The sequence below is a fragment of the Poecilia mexicana genome, unplaced genomic scaffold (assembly GCF_051168715.1).
Source record: "Poecilia mexicana isolate PSO_F unplaced genomic scaffold, ASM5116871v1 scaffold_7, whole genome shotgun sequence".
Taxonomy (NCBI): Eukaryota; Metazoa; Chordata; class Actinopteri; order Cyprinodontiformes; family Poeciliidae; genus Poecilia; species Poecilia mexicana.
The window spans coordinates 29,420,792-29,436,037 of NW_028263376.1; the positions used below are offsets into that span (position 1 = coordinate 29,420,792).

The window sequence follows — 15,246 nt, forward strand, 5'->3', positions numbered from 1 at the left end:
GGGGGAGTGTGCGCAGATGAACGGCGATACTCTTATTTCTGTTACCGAAACCAGTCAAACGTGTAGCGTGACGAGACGATTCCAGTTGCTTTTTTCCACACGCGAGTCGTGCGGTAGGGCTTTACACGTGAACCAATCCATCAGGATCTGTGTGTCTGCCAGGAGAGCGAGGACGCAGTAAAGGCTCTGGCCAAGGAGAAAGACCTCCTGGAGAGGGAGAAGTGGGATCTGAGACGGCAGACCAAGGAGGCCACGGAGCACACGGGCATGCTGCGCTCCCAGCTCGACCTCAAGGAGAACCGCATCAAGGAGCTGGAGGCTGAACTCGCCATGGTGAGACAGAGGAGCAGACATTGTTGTTTATCAGAAAGAGGCATTCAGGATGAGGCAGTGAAATCTATAGTGGAGTGACAAACTAAAGACAAAAAGTTAAAGTAAAAGAAAATGCTCATTTTGGTAGGTTTTCTAGAGAATATAGTCATGTAGATGCAGAAATTTTGTTTGTATTTAGACTTTTTTGATATAAAGAGTAACAAGAAGCCAGACTCTAGTTAGCTTTGCCAAATTAGACTCTTTTTTTTTTTCCTCCTACACTCTTCCACAGCTGAATTTATGAATTGACTTAAGAAATTGCCTGAAAAGCATAGTTAATATTTCGGTGTAATTTATAGGAAGTTAAACTCTCAGCTCTCTAGCTTCTATTTGTAGCATTTTTTGCTCCTATCTACTAAATGAAAACAGATTATTCCATGATTTCAATGTGAAGTGGAGGAGGGGTTTTGGCTTTTCCATCATACCAGTGCAGAAAAACAAAAAACACATTGCTGTCCCTCCCCAACCTGCTGCTGTACGCCGCCTGCTAAAATAAGGCTGACATTTTCCTTTCACTTAACAGACTCAAATGCTTATTTTTTTATGATTAGGTCTGTTTATCTCTTTAAAAAAAGACTATAAAAACTGTTCATGTCATACCTGTAATGAGCAATATGTTTCATAAAATTAGCAGCAACATGATTGTTGCTTTTCTGTTTTGATTACAGTAAGGTCATGCTGTTCGGTTTTGCTGTAATTCATTTTCTTAAATCTTACACCAGTTCATGCCAAGAGGTACGGAAGAGGATTAGGGCCACTGAAAAAGAAAAAAAAAAAAAAAAAACAGACTTTAATCTGAGATTTCTGACTTTTTTCTCAGAATTCAGATTTTCTTTTAAGTGGCCCTAATCCTTATTCATACAAGATATCAATTTTTTATAGGCACTGTGATCATTAGCAACAGAAAGATAATTTCATTACTTTTACCACTACATTATGTTTTCCTTATACAGATTTGTATTTCATGGTGTTAGTAGGCATATACTAGATGATTTCAGAGCACGAATTAAATACTAAAGAAGTGCTAGAGTGCTGTGTATAGTCTGTCACATACAGTGTTTTACGTACAACATTTGATTAAAACGAACAAAAAAAAAAAATGTTTAAATTTGCAACACAGCGATTCCTCATGTCTCCAACCCCCCCCAGATGAGTAACTGTGTCAATCAGAGAACGGAGTTCCGGGTGTTTGAGCGGCTTGTGGACAGGGACTACTCTCCTAGGGTCACGGCGGTAAGACAGGCCCACGGTTTGAAAATAAATTTCACCTGTTTTGATCCCAACTCTCCCCGGAAATCTCCCCTACCTGTCACCCGGTTTTGATTTTCTGGGAAGCATTTCTCCTCAGATGCACGTTTCTTTTCTTTTTTATATATGTAATCCCCCAGCCCACCCCTTGTTTGACCCCAGTGATCCTAACATGGGAAATGTCACAGATTAGAACAGTGATCACCCTGAATGCGATAAAGCTCATCTGTATTCTGACATCTAATTGCGCTGAACATTTTTCAGTGTATCCAGTTTTGCATGTCAAAAAAAAAAAAAAAAAAAGTGACTGATAATTGTTTGACTACCACTAAACTAGATGTGATTGCGGTGAAGCTGATTGTGCTGGTGAATTGCGGCCTGCCGTGCTCGGCATGATAATAAGATTTGAACAATAACAATATTTGAAGCGATTTTTAAACGGCAACATGTCACGGCTAATCAGAAAACACAGGCTGGTGGGGGGGGGGGAAATGAAAGAATATTTTTTTCTTCTGAGTATATTTTTTTTGGGGGGGGAAAGCATATCTTCTAAGGCTGCAGAGGCTCATTGTTGTGTGTGGGGGGAAAAAACACCTCAAAGCAAACGTATTCATTAAAGTTATAGAAAGACTTAATTGTTTTTCATTTCCTTAGTTTATTTTTGCAAAACACCAACCCTCCAGCTTCCGCCCTCTTAGCAACAAACGCTTCATGCCTCTTATCACTATTCTTCCCCCTCTTTTTTTTTTTTTTTCTTGTTAATGTTTTGGTTTTAACAAAACATTAACACTCCCAGGAGTGAGAGTGAGAGATTTTGCAAAGGAAAAAAGAATGAGAATGAGAAAACAGACAGATTATTCCAGATACAGGAGCAGCATGACGAGCCAGGAGGCAAGCTCGCATATCTGTGTGCACTAACACGTTGGAGGAAACTCGTTGTGGCTTTCTGGATGCGTAACATGTCTGCGAGTAAAACAGGGCGCACAAATAACGGCAACGGGAGCCAGGGAAGCAGACGCTGTGCAGCATGAACATGTGCGTGTGTCTGCTTATCTCCTTAAGGCCAAACAGTCACTAGCCACGCTGACAAAGGATGTGCCCAAGCGTCACTCATTGGCCATGCCCACGGAGGCGGTCGTCAATGGCAACAACCAGGAGTGGGTGATGCAGGCGGATCTTCCCCTGACTGCTGCCATCAGGCAAAGTCAGCAGACCCTCTACGTCCACACGGGCCATCCCACTGACAGACAAGGTAGGCCGACACGAGGGCAGATTGCCTCGTAAACGTGTTGAGATTTGTGGCCCCATCGCTTACAAACTGCATGCCTCACGTGAAGCTGGTCTCTACGCATTAAATCGCGCCATCTGCTAAATATTATGATGTTCCAGCTGTGTTATGTTCATGCGCTTTATTTCCTCTGAAGTGGCAGCCAAAAATAAGTTGCATGTTAAGTGCATGTGGTCAGTCCTAAATGGAATATGTGTTTGAATTTTTATGTCGACATTTTCAGGTTTCGTCTTTGTCAGAGTCGAAAAAGAAACAGGATCTCCTATGACTTGTAAGCATTAGTCTAAAAGGAATGGCGGATTTGAGTGCCGCTTTCTAGTATAATTAGAACTTAATTACATTTTAATGCAAATACAAAATATGCGAGGGTTTTACTGTAGCAAAGCTGCACTGGAGTTAGCCCCCCCACCTCCCCCCCAACAAAATAGAGCACAATTTCCAAAACTGAGTACTTAAGAGATGTGCTGTTTGTTTAAAGCATTGATTACATTCAGATTTGGGGAACCACAATGTGGAAAATCAGTGCAGGGTTATACGTAGCTTTCAGATCATTTCTCATGTGCAGAAGTGTGACTCCTTCCTTTGTAACAGGTTTCATGTTTGCCAGAGAAAGTTACCCTCAATTGTATCAACAGGATGCCCTCAGTTTTACCAGTACGGAGAACGGCATAAATGTTTATGGAGCAGAAATTAGTGAACAGATCAAACACACCTTGAGGTCCATTACTCCAGTTTTTTCTTTGTCAATCCTTAGTCAGCTTGTAAATAAACACGCACAAAAATAAGGATTCAGTGGCGGTTCTGATATTGTCTCTCTAGAGGTATTGCAAAATCACATTTGAAATTTGAATTCCTTTTTCTTGAGGAGTTCAATTCTACAGTTCTACATCATGTAGACAGAAAGTATATCAGTAGTTTTTGCAGCTTCACTCCTCCGTAAAACTGAGTTTGTGTTGAGAGACTTGCAAAAAAAAAACAACAAATTTTTAATAAATCATTTATTATGTTTTTACAAAAGCAAAACACAACTTCACATAAATACATATGCAGACAACCTTCACTGACTTGCCAGTATTTTGATCACTGACATATACGTCACTCTTTGTCAGAGAAATTTTAATCTTGGTTTTGTGGTAAAAGTTTCAGTAAATGCTACAACAATTATCTAAATGATTACTTTGCATAATCCAACACAAATATCACAAACAGCCAATTTTTTAAAACTTTTCTAACTCAGTGGTGTACAGATAATATTGGCGTGCTTAAATAGAAAAAAAAAAAAACAACAACTGGACATTCCATTCTTAGCTGTGATATTTTATTTCCTTCCCTTTACTTTGCGAGCATATTGCTAATAGCATATTTATCATCAGTCTCGTGAGAGAACAAAACGTTCTGTGTTGCTGTAAGAGTAAAGTTTCTGTTGAATTCCTATGTCCCACAGCCTCCACTAAAGGGGTGTTGCAGCGGGAGCCCCACACTTCCTAGGCAGGACTTATGTTACTACACACAAAGTCTGATGTTTTTGGAAAGCCGTAACTACGGGCTTTGCCAAACAATGTTTTCCGACATAAAAAAAAAAAACATAGAAGAAAGCAATAAAGTGGAGAAAACGCTGCACAAATTAGCCTCGCAGCTGTACAAAAGCCTTAAGATGCATTGTTTTAAATGGCAGCCGTAGGTCCACACACCAGTTGCTAACTAATTGGGGACATCTGGAGGAAGTCGCGGACGAACGCAAGAAGACGGGGAAGATGTGGGAACAGTCACGAACTCCAAATTGCATTGCAATTGGCTGTGCTTTATGTATCAGTCTCATTGGTTCGGGCACACGCTCTCTAAACCTCTGTGAAGCTGTTTCCCTGTTGCTTAGCAACTGCAGCTGGTTAGAAAAATATACCCTCTTTTTCTTCCTCCATTCATTTTTAAGCTAATTTTTATTCAGCTGTGTTGTACTGATACTGAGGGTCCACCACATTTTATTTTATTTTATTTTATTTTATTTTATTTCCCCACTCCCTCTGATTTTGTACCGTTGGTGCCCCAAACTCCCGAGACAAAGGTAAGCCTGTCCTCTCTCCCCTCTTGTCCCGTCTAGTGGCTGCGGTGCGAGTGAGCCCCATCCACTCGCGTCAGCCCTCCATCATCTCTGACGCCTCTGCAGTGGAGGGAGATCGGTCGTCGACGCCCAGCGACATAAACTCGCCACGTCACCGGACTCACTCCCTCTGCAATGTAAGAGCTGCCCGCCTCTGCGCCCTCCCAAGTGATCACCTGTTCTGCTCTCGTAGTAACTGCTGACTGTTCCACCGCCTGGCCGTCGTCGTTTCCCCCTCGCCGTCCTTTTGGCTGAGTTCACATTTGTCCCCATGTATTTCTGTCGTGCACTCACTCTGGAGACGTGATATGATTTTTTTTTTTTTTTTTTGTGGTGATTAAAAACGAAAATAAAACAAAAATGAACTGGGTAGTAAATAGGTGTGTGCTCCAACAGCGTGAAAAGTTTCATCTCTCCTTTCTGTCGTGATCTCTTTTGGTATTTATTTTTTTTGCAACCTTTCTGCTCTTGTAACTCTCCTTTTCTGTGGTCGTCAGTTCAGTTTTTTTTTTTTTCCTCTCTTGTTCCTCCTGCAGTCCCTAGAAGATCTGGAGGAGGCGAAGCGTAAGAAGAAGAAAGAGAAGATGGGGCTGGGCTCGCTGTCGCGTGTCTTTGCCCGGGGAAAGCAACGCAAGTCTCTGGACCCCGGTTTGTTTGATGGTACTTCCACACCCGATTATTACATAGAAGAGGATGCAGACTGGTAAAAAGCACAGCTCTCTGAGTGAACCCACCTGTGGACCACGTTGCATTTAATGTGTGAGAGGACGGATGAAGGAGTGTATAGATATAATATAATACATGCGCCTGTTTAGCCCCACAACAAGGGGGATAATTGTACATGTTCGTGTGGGTGTGTGTGTGTGTGTGTGTTGGTGTGCACATGCGTGGTTAGGCCAACGGTCAGAGGCCGAGTCAGGAGCCAGAGGCGCGTCTTGCTTTGCCGAAGTGCATCTCTTATTGAACACATTGCACCTGTACGTATGTACACTTCTGTAAATAGAAAAACACAGCAACAATGTGGACTTGCTCTGTCAAAGCTGTGTTCCTGGATCATCTTCTTGACTTTTTGTTTTCAAAAAGCTGGAAACTTGAAGGACTGCTGTATCTGTAAATAACAACGGTTGTTGTTCACTCTGTGCTTGTAAATGTCTCCATGTTCCGATTAACTTTTGTTCATTTTGACATGAATTCCCCTCACAACTCAAAGCCCCTTTGTTTTTTTTGTTTTTTTTGTCCTGCCTGGTCCTCCCCTCCCTTTTCACACAGCCATGATGAGAACAGTTTCCTGTAGGCAACATGCAGACTCCTCAGTTCCAACAACAATTCGATTATCATTTATCGCATTCCTCAGAAAACGAAAACTGAACAGGGGCTCTAACTGGTTGCAAAAGAGCCGCTGAGCACGGGGTCAGCTTTCTACGCTGAACCGTTTGTTCAATAATAATGATGAAGCCAAACAGGAAATGCAAAAAAAAAAAAAAAAAAAAGATTTCTATCTGCTAAGATAGAACGTACAGTGCCTTGCCAAGGTATTCATTTTTTTCTTTTCTCCACATTTTTGCAAAAATAACTAATTATCTAATTCCATCCAATTGATGCTCTGGTTGTATGTCTGTTCTATATTGATAGCAGATTTTTACTCCAGGATTGCTCCATCCATGTTTCTATCAACTCTAACCAGCTTCCCACCAATCATGATGCTGCCGCCAAAGTGTTTTACCATGTTGGGCCAAAACGTTACATTCTGTTTTCACCTGACCAGAGATCACGCTAACTGAGAGCTTGCAAAATAGCATCGGTCACGGACCGGCTAATTATTTGACATCACATGAGGCTGAGGCAACAGTGTTGTAAAATGAGAAGAAATACTGCCCCTTACAGGAGAAAGTTCCCAATGTTTTTCACAATTTATGGCGGACATTTTGAAACAAACTTAACAGTTATGCACTAGAATGACAAAATGACGGGGATCCATTGATTATGCGTGAATTTCTGTGATTGATGTAATTTAGCATCTGGAGTCTAGATGGCTACATAAAAAGCTATGGTGGGCCAGATTTGTCCCCCGAGCATCGAGTTTGACACATGTGCTTTCGTAGGTATTAATGGCGCGTTTAACATTGCTTTGTGATGAGCTAAAATTTTAAAAGGATTTTTTTTTTTTTTAATCCAACTTAGATTTAATCTGTAGCACAACTTTAACCTTGATGTGTCTGCAGTGACCCTTGATCTCTATGGTGTTGCTTGTTCACTAGTGTCCTCAGACGTCCTTGATAGATCAGCTTGGCTTATTCTAAGAGACTGTGTGTATAAATCAGGTAACCGGTAATCGCTAGGCAGACGGTTTCATCGCTGTTTATGGGGTAACGGAGTAAAGAGAGCTAAATGGTTTCTACATCATTCAGATTTTTTTTTAGATCAACCATGAATGCCTCCACGGTTCTGGTTTGCTCTGTGTCAGTCCGTCACATACAATCCATTGAAGTTTGTGGCTGTGATGTGACAAAATATCCAAACGCTCGAGGGATACTTATGCAAGACAATGCACACACCTGAACATGGAACATGCATGCAAATAGCCTCAGACCCCCAAAGCATGCTGAGAGGGTTGTGTTGCATATGTTGTCAAGAAGGCACTTTAAAAAAAAAAAAAAAAGAGAGGCCAGTTACTGATTTCATGATGTTTATTCATGGTTTTATCAGATTCAAATGCATCCTTTTTGATTTTTAAGCTCGGCTCTTTAATTTTCTTTGATTACTCTGTTATGGTTTAGCAATTTAGCCTTATTCTGCATCTCCAAGGCAACATTTCCAAGTGGAAATCATTTTGGAAATTTCAAGATCAGCAAAGCTGTCAAGAAACCAACACTATTTTTAATCATTCATAGTTTTTCCTCCCATTTTCTCTTAACTTGATCTCGCCGTTGCTCGCAGCTATCATTATGCTAATACTCCGAAAAGCTGCCTGGGTTGGATTATGTTTCTAAAATTAGACGCTAGATATAAAACCGATGGTCAAGACTTTTGCAGACCGCTGGAATCAAAGTTGTTTTTAATTAATAACTGGAACTGCAATTAAAAGAAGCGTACATTAAACAAAAGACTCCAACGCTGATGAGTGCCACCTCGGAAGGTTAGAAATCAGGTCTTAAGCATACTAATCAAGTAAAAGCATTGCTTTCCAGGTGACCCCCTGAGCTCACTAGACATTCTTCAGTTTAAGCTACTACTGGGGGGAGAAAAAAAAGCAATTAGCTCTGTGTTAAAGGTTAATAACATTTCTTCAAGCCAAAGAATGTCCAGAGACACAGGATTCTTTTCATCCTGGATCAAATTGGAGTCTGCACTGCCCCCACTGGAAATCTCTTCTCTCCCTGACATTAAATTATCACTGGGTTTTCTTTAGCTGTACCAAAAACCACCCCAAAACAGTGCAAGAAGGCACTGGAGCTATTTTTTTAACCAGACTTTACGAGAAAAGAGGATCTTTGGAAAAGTATTTGCTGCCAGACTTTTTTTTTTTTTTTTAAACATAGTCACAGTTCAATGTTTCAGATCATCAAACTAATTTTGATACAAGACACGACAACCCGAGTAAATAAAAAACGCAGTTTCAAATTATGATTTTAATTCGTTAAGCTATCCAAAGCATCCTGCCCTTGCGTGAAAAAAGAATTGCCCTCTAAAACCAGCTACTAATTGTTCCACCCTTGCCAGCAACAACTTCCATCAGCTATTTATGATAATTGGCAATGAGTCTTTTACATCACTGTGGAGGAATTTAGCCCACTTTTCTTCGCACCAGTATGTAAATCAGCCTCACTGGAGGGTTTTAAATAGCCTACTCCAAGTCGTTACCGAAGCCTTTAGTTCAGATTTAATTCCAAGTTTTGACTTGAAGATCTTATTTTTTTTTTTTTCTATGATTCAGAGGCGGATTAGCTAGTGTGCTAGAGTTGAGTCATGGAGCCTTGTGAAGCTTCATAACTCGAGCACGCTTGAGTTTTAAGACGAGAACATATGGCTGGACATTCTCACCTGCTTGATCATCTGAAACATTTAGGAAATTCAAAGATAAATCATCGCATATACAGCTGTATTTATAGGAACAACTCAACCAGTTAAGGTATTCATTATCAAATATTATATGGGAAAAATACAGGCTACTTTTTATGTTTTCATTTAACCAGTTTTTACCTGCTGACGTGGGGGGGGAACTACATATCAAATGCAGCATTGTATGATTTCATATTCTGAGCCACGGGGTGTGTTTTTATTCTTCCACAGATATTTTACTTTTTTGTAAATGAGATAGCATTACAGAAATGAGATGAATATTATTGTTATTATTATTATTATTGAAGAGTTTTATTTAAAGTCAGAGATGTAGGCCTCAGTGTGGAACTGAGATATTTAGAAGTAGATATAGTAGCAACTTTCTAAGGCATGGCAACGACGTTACGCTAAAAAAAGAAAACAAATAATAAAAAAATAAATATTATTTTAAAATAAAATAAAGGATAATGATTTCTATGTGGCTGTCCTCTCTTTTCCTGTGTTTGTGTTGTTTATGTGGTTTTTTTTGTTGTTGTTGTTACTTCTGTCCCGTTTTTAACGTGGGGTTGCTGCAGTGTGCAGCCTTCAAATGGCCTTTTTTTCCTCTGTTCCCCTCTCTGATTTCTTCATTCCCAGCTAATTCCCCCCCCACCCCCCCACCCCTCCTACATTTCTCACAAAGCTGCATTAGTTTTGTCAAAACAAAAGGGATAAGGGAAGATAAGGCCATGTCAGATCTCATGTGTGAGCGCATGGTGTCAATAATGGTGTGTACCAACGTGACCACTAACCTGTAACTCTGACCCCTTCCTGTCAAACTCCCATCCTACTCTCAACACAGTGGAGCGACCCAAGAAGCAACCAGTCACATTCGAAGAGTTTGGAGGAAAGACGATTTCTTGTTGCTTCAACAAAGAGTTGCACTGGGTTGCAAACTGTGTTGGCAGATACCTTCTAACTTTCAAACAACGTCACACTCTGACCCGACTTGGCACTTCTTCAAGTTGAAGTGTAGAGGGTTTTTTTTTGTTTTGTTTTGCTTTATAGAAAGAAGATGTAACGTGTGAAACAGAAAGTCAGTGCCGAAACAGGCTTTTGAGAGCAACAGTAAGTTTCATGACATATATTGGCAAGTCACTTTATTAGCCACATCTTGGTAGATTCTTTTTTTGTTTGTTTGTTTATTATAAGAACTTGGGCTCAAAAAATATGTCAAATCTAGCAAAACTGGTAAAAAAAAAAGAATGAAAAAAATTACTTTTTGTGTTGGTTTATGTCAGATTAATTTCCAATTTTGCTGCTATAATTTTTTAAAAATATTATTGAATGCATGAGTGGAGGTCACTGAAGGTCAGTCAGGACACATTACCCAGATCAAACAAAAGCGGTGTCCATGGTTTTGTGCATTGTTTGTTTTGGTTTGATCAAAAAAATATTGTTTATGCCACTATCATTATAGAGACTCTGCAGTATAGATCAGTTTTCGTTTGACTTTATATCCATGATGAAATTCTCATATTCCACCATCATCCCAAAAGTTCTCAAAATCTATTACTGAAAAAAACAAATGCAGACTTGGATTTGTCATGTTGTTATGCCAGAAAGACATGCAGAACAACAAATATTTTCTAATAGAGTAGGCTGTATTCTGTTGCAGGCTTTAGTTTATTTAAACTGACATGGTGTTAATATCTCACATATAGTTGATTTATTTCAGAAGATTTTATATTTGCACCCTATTTCCATCGATAAAGGTTTTCATCCCCATCTGAGTCGGGTGACTCTTCTAAGATATGACTGATTGTGTTTAAACCTCCCTATCAAACCAAGTTAACAGAATGTGGTAGAGGAGTTTTTAATCGGTATATTTTATCTGTATTTTTTGTTATTGTGATACTAGGAGCCTTTATTTATCGTAACGTGAGAGGAAAGCAGGCAGACAGAGAAAAGGGAAATTGTTCAGAAAACGTGGGGCCATGGAGTCGAAACCTGCACGACTGTGCTGAGGAGTAATTGCCTCTAAATGTTTCATGATGTCTACCATTTAAGCACAGGCTGTGACCACAATTAGATTTTTTATTTTTTTCATTTTTTTATCTAAACAAATAAAGTTTAAAATCCAGTAAATTCCAAACGATCACTCCAAGAACAGGAAACCCTGCAAGGCTTAGGGTTTCCTAAGCTATGATTAGGCACAAATAGAGGGGGTTGTATTTGATCTATGGAATATAATTTTGATACTTTCATGATTTGGATCTACTTTTCAGTCAAATCATCCATCCAGTAACATATTTCTGATAAACAAATAACAGGTTTGCTCATTGGCTTAGTTCTCTCAAGCACCATTAAATAAGCTCCAATAAGTGGGTTTTCTTTCAGTGTGATTTTCATAGTAAAAAAAAAAAAGCAACTTTAAGTTTGAAAAACAGAAGTTCTTCTCAAAAAGTCGATTTATTCAGTTTAATTTAAATCACAAGGTATGAAATGAAAGTTTACAAAGATCGGTCCACTCCTAAATCTTTTTTTGAGTCAACACACTCAACTCGGTACAAATGATTAGTTTTGTGTTTGCCTATTACTGCAGAGACACAGAAAGCAAGAAGAACCAAAATGATACATTTTTCCTTATTTGGGGCTCTTCTGGGTAAAGCTTAGAGCAAAATCTCAAAAGTTGTGACTATGACAGAGGACAGTATTCAATCTGACGTATATCTATATATCTATAGATATTTTATTTTTTTTTCACTGTAATAAAATGGATGCTGAATGTGCAGAGAACAAGGACAAAGACTCTGCATTGTCCATTATGACTGAGCTGAAAGATGGATGCTTTTATCTTAGGCTCATTAGTTTCCCAGCAGCCTCACTGTTTTAGCCTTGATGGCTGTGGCTAATGTTCTTTCATAGGGCGAGGCAAACAAAATAGGTGTGTTGAAATGCATGGTAATAATTCAAAGATTTGCAAATGTAATACATGAGTCGTGTGGCTATTTTTGCGGCTACACACTTCCTGTGTACATCAAATACAAGGAAGCGATGCATAATGAACTGTGAGGATGTCGCCACCTGCTGTTCGAGTAAGGGAAACGCTTTCATTAGCGTTTTTTTTTTTGTTTTGCCTCCTGAAAACATAATTTATTGATAAAATGTAAATGTTTGAGCTATCATAATTTTTTTTTTTTTTGGATAAACGTTGAAAATCTGCGGGGGGGATAGCTTTACATCCATTCAGGGTGCCAGCAGGACATTGATGTAATATAAGATGCATGAGAATACTCCACACATCGCCTAACTGTAGGGTTCCTGCAGGCTTATTTATATGGATGAGTCATGTTATTTTAAAAGCTCAAACAGATGCTCCACTTAATGGACTTTTTAAGAGAGGAGCTTGTTAATAAAAAGCTGCATCCTTGTTTCCAGTACTATAGCTGCCAAGCACATTCTTGTAATGAAAGAAAATGATTTCCCTCCCAACGGGCTTATTTTTTCACATTGAACCTCTTATTGTTGTGGCGCATTAACGCCTTTGCTCTTATCATTGCTCACAAAACCCACTGCCACCCCTGCCTCCACTCAAAAACTTCACCCACATCACCCATCTGAACCTCATCCCCCTCACCCACCCAGACTCAGACAGCCTCTACAGCTCGACCCGCCTCAGCCTGTCAGATGGGTCGGAGGACCAGCTCGACCGCCTCCAGCAAGTGGAGCTGGCCAGGATGACGCCCATGTCTCAGTGGAGGGCTGGCACCGTTCAGGCCTGGCTGGAGGTTGTTATGGCGATGCCTATGTACATCCGCACCTGCTCGGAAAATGTCAAGAGCGGAAAGGTAACGCCAGCTGCGGGCTTCATTTCAAGCTTCCAAGCAGGAGGGGTTGTAACAGGTCCGTTCTAACATTTTCCAGGTCTTACTGGGACTGACGGATGAAGACCTGGAGCTGGGTTTGGGCGTCAGCAGTTTAATGCACCGCCGGAAACTTCGCCTGGCCATAGAGGATTACAGAGAGGCTGAGAATGGCAAAGAGTGAGGAAGGCCTAAAAACAGCCTCATTGGAGAAACTGAGCATTATAAGACATGGCAGCGTGTGCATAGAGGGCCATCTGTTGGTCATTTGAAGTAAAAACCAACCTGTCAACTCAAAAGCCAAAAAATAGAGTAGAAATTCTCGTTTTGCAGGGTGAAGCAGGTCAGACCCATCTGATATTTTACATAACATTTACTACAATTGTACTGTGGTGATTTATCCGCTATTTCCTGTCGGGAAATATCAGGTATTTAGTGACAGGCCTTTAAATATTCGTCAAAGCCTCTTTTTTTTTTTTTTTTGGGTTCACAGAAGGATTCTTTCAGCTTGACATAAATTTGTAGATTTATTCTTCTATAAGGCTTATATTTGGTAGGGCTTTCTTTTTTATGAGTTTTTTTTTTTTTTACATTCTAGGTTTAATTTGATCACATGAAAATGTTAGTAATGTCTTATGAAAGAAATGCAAGGAGTCACAACGTTTGCAGTTCAAGTTGGTCATAGATTCAGCAAAAAACTTAAATATCCACATCAGGTTCAGGTTTCTTTGAGTCCTAAAGGGCAATTAATGTTACCGCGAGTAAAAAAGAAGGAAAAAAGACATAAAAACTAAGAAACAATCAAAGCAACATCAAGAGCAGTTAATACAAGATAGGCAGAGTACCAACAGTCATCCAACAACAGTTATCAACATTCATAATGTAGAATAAATAAAAACCAACAAATCAAATGCCAGTGATAGTCCTGTCTTGTGCTGCATTAAAAAGAAAAACAAAGGAGTGCTAATAATACTTCTCATACAAAGAAGTCTGAGCTGTAGAAAGCAGAAACTGGAACTTTTCATGTAAATAATGAGAGCTGTCAGAAATAATGCCTTTAGTTTTCCTGATTATGTGTCTGTTGAACAGGTCTGTAAGACTGCACTGTTCAAGTCCCAGAATTGTATTTATTTCTCTACTTAATGGATTTATGTTTTTACCAGAGTTTTTGACCAGACAAGAGAAAATGTCAACACAGATTCAGTAAATGGTCTGTAAAAGAAGAATATCAGTAACTTATCGATATAAAAGTTTTATATATAAAAGATATAAAAGTTTCAGAGACAAAACAGTCATTGCTCACCCTTTTACTGAGTTTTTCCAAAGCGCGTGTACAAAGAAGTTAAAAACACATCAAACAGATTAAAATTTAACAGATGAAAATTAAGCAGGTTAACTGCAAGTTCTCTGAATAACTTTTTAACTTATCCAGCATGGTTCCGAGATATTTGTAGTTTTCATCTGTCTCTGCTGTCTATCCTTTAACTTCTATTATCATCCTGCTAGTGTTCATGTCAAATTTATTCAGTCTAGTTTGCACAATTAAAATGGAGATCAAAGATATTGAGAAATAGTAAAACTAATAACAGTGCAGAAAGAGGCAAAAACCAACTAGCTTCCACCCAAAATAATGTATTTATCAGTTGATCATAAAATTATGACATGCAGTCATATAAAATACATAGAAACACATCTACAAAGTATTAATATAAATTTAAATAAAATAGAAAATGACACAGTTGATGAAGTACAGTTTTATTTACGGCATGGCTCATATTTAAACGTTGACAGAAGTGCCTCACAAATTACCTGTAAGATAGAAGACGTAGAATAAAACTGTAATGCAATAAATAAAAACAATAAAGCCTTTCTAAAAACTCATTAGCTTCTCTTATGTCAAAGGCCAGGGGAAAATTAGTTTTTAAAATACATTGTAATGTGAGCAGCATGGACATGTAGAGGTAACGTATTCCACTCTCTTGGGCTGCCACAGCAAATGTTCAATCACCTCAACATTTTAACTGATCCCAGAACACTGAGGAGAAACTGGCTGAGTGACTGGAGGACCCTGAAAGGTGTGGATATTGAGGAGATTGTGAAGACAGAATGTGGCTAGACCACTTAAAAATGTTAAAGTGAGCAAGAAAGCTGTAAAATCAGTGCAATGACAAATAGGAAGCCAATATAGAGATGTTAAGACTGGAGCTAGCGTTCATGCTGCTTTGTGCCAACTAGAGCTACTTGCAGGCATGACAAAGCTAGCCCGGCGTGTAAAGAGCTGCAATCGTTCCGAGAGGTGATAAAAGCATGAGTAATCGTCTCAAGATCCTTAAAAG

The 15,246-nt window shown here is 39.4% G+C and overlaps 1 protein-coding gene across 1 annotated transcript in view; it reads left to right on the forward strand.

Annotated features, from left to right (window-relative positions):
* Positions 1-15,246, forward strand: part of kazna (kazrin, periplakin interacting protein a) — a 168,873-nt gene that overhangs the window by 149,714 nt on the left and 3,913 nt on the right. Inside the window, exons 7-13 of the mRNA XM_088007410.1 lie at positions 163-333; positions 1,522-1,605; positions 2,683-2,872; positions 5,007-5,143; positions 5,543-5,666; positions 12,693-12,895; positions 12,972-13,090. Coding sequence (XP_087863536.1) covers positions 163-333; positions 1,522-1,605; positions 2,683-2,872; positions 5,007-5,143; positions 5,543-5,666; positions 12,693-12,895; positions 12,972-13,090 — 1,028 coding nt within the window. The remainder of the gene's footprint in view (positions 1-162; positions 334-1,521; positions 1,606-2,682; positions 2,873-5,006; positions 5,144-5,542; positions 5,667-12,692; positions 12,896-12,971; positions 13,091-15,246) is intronic.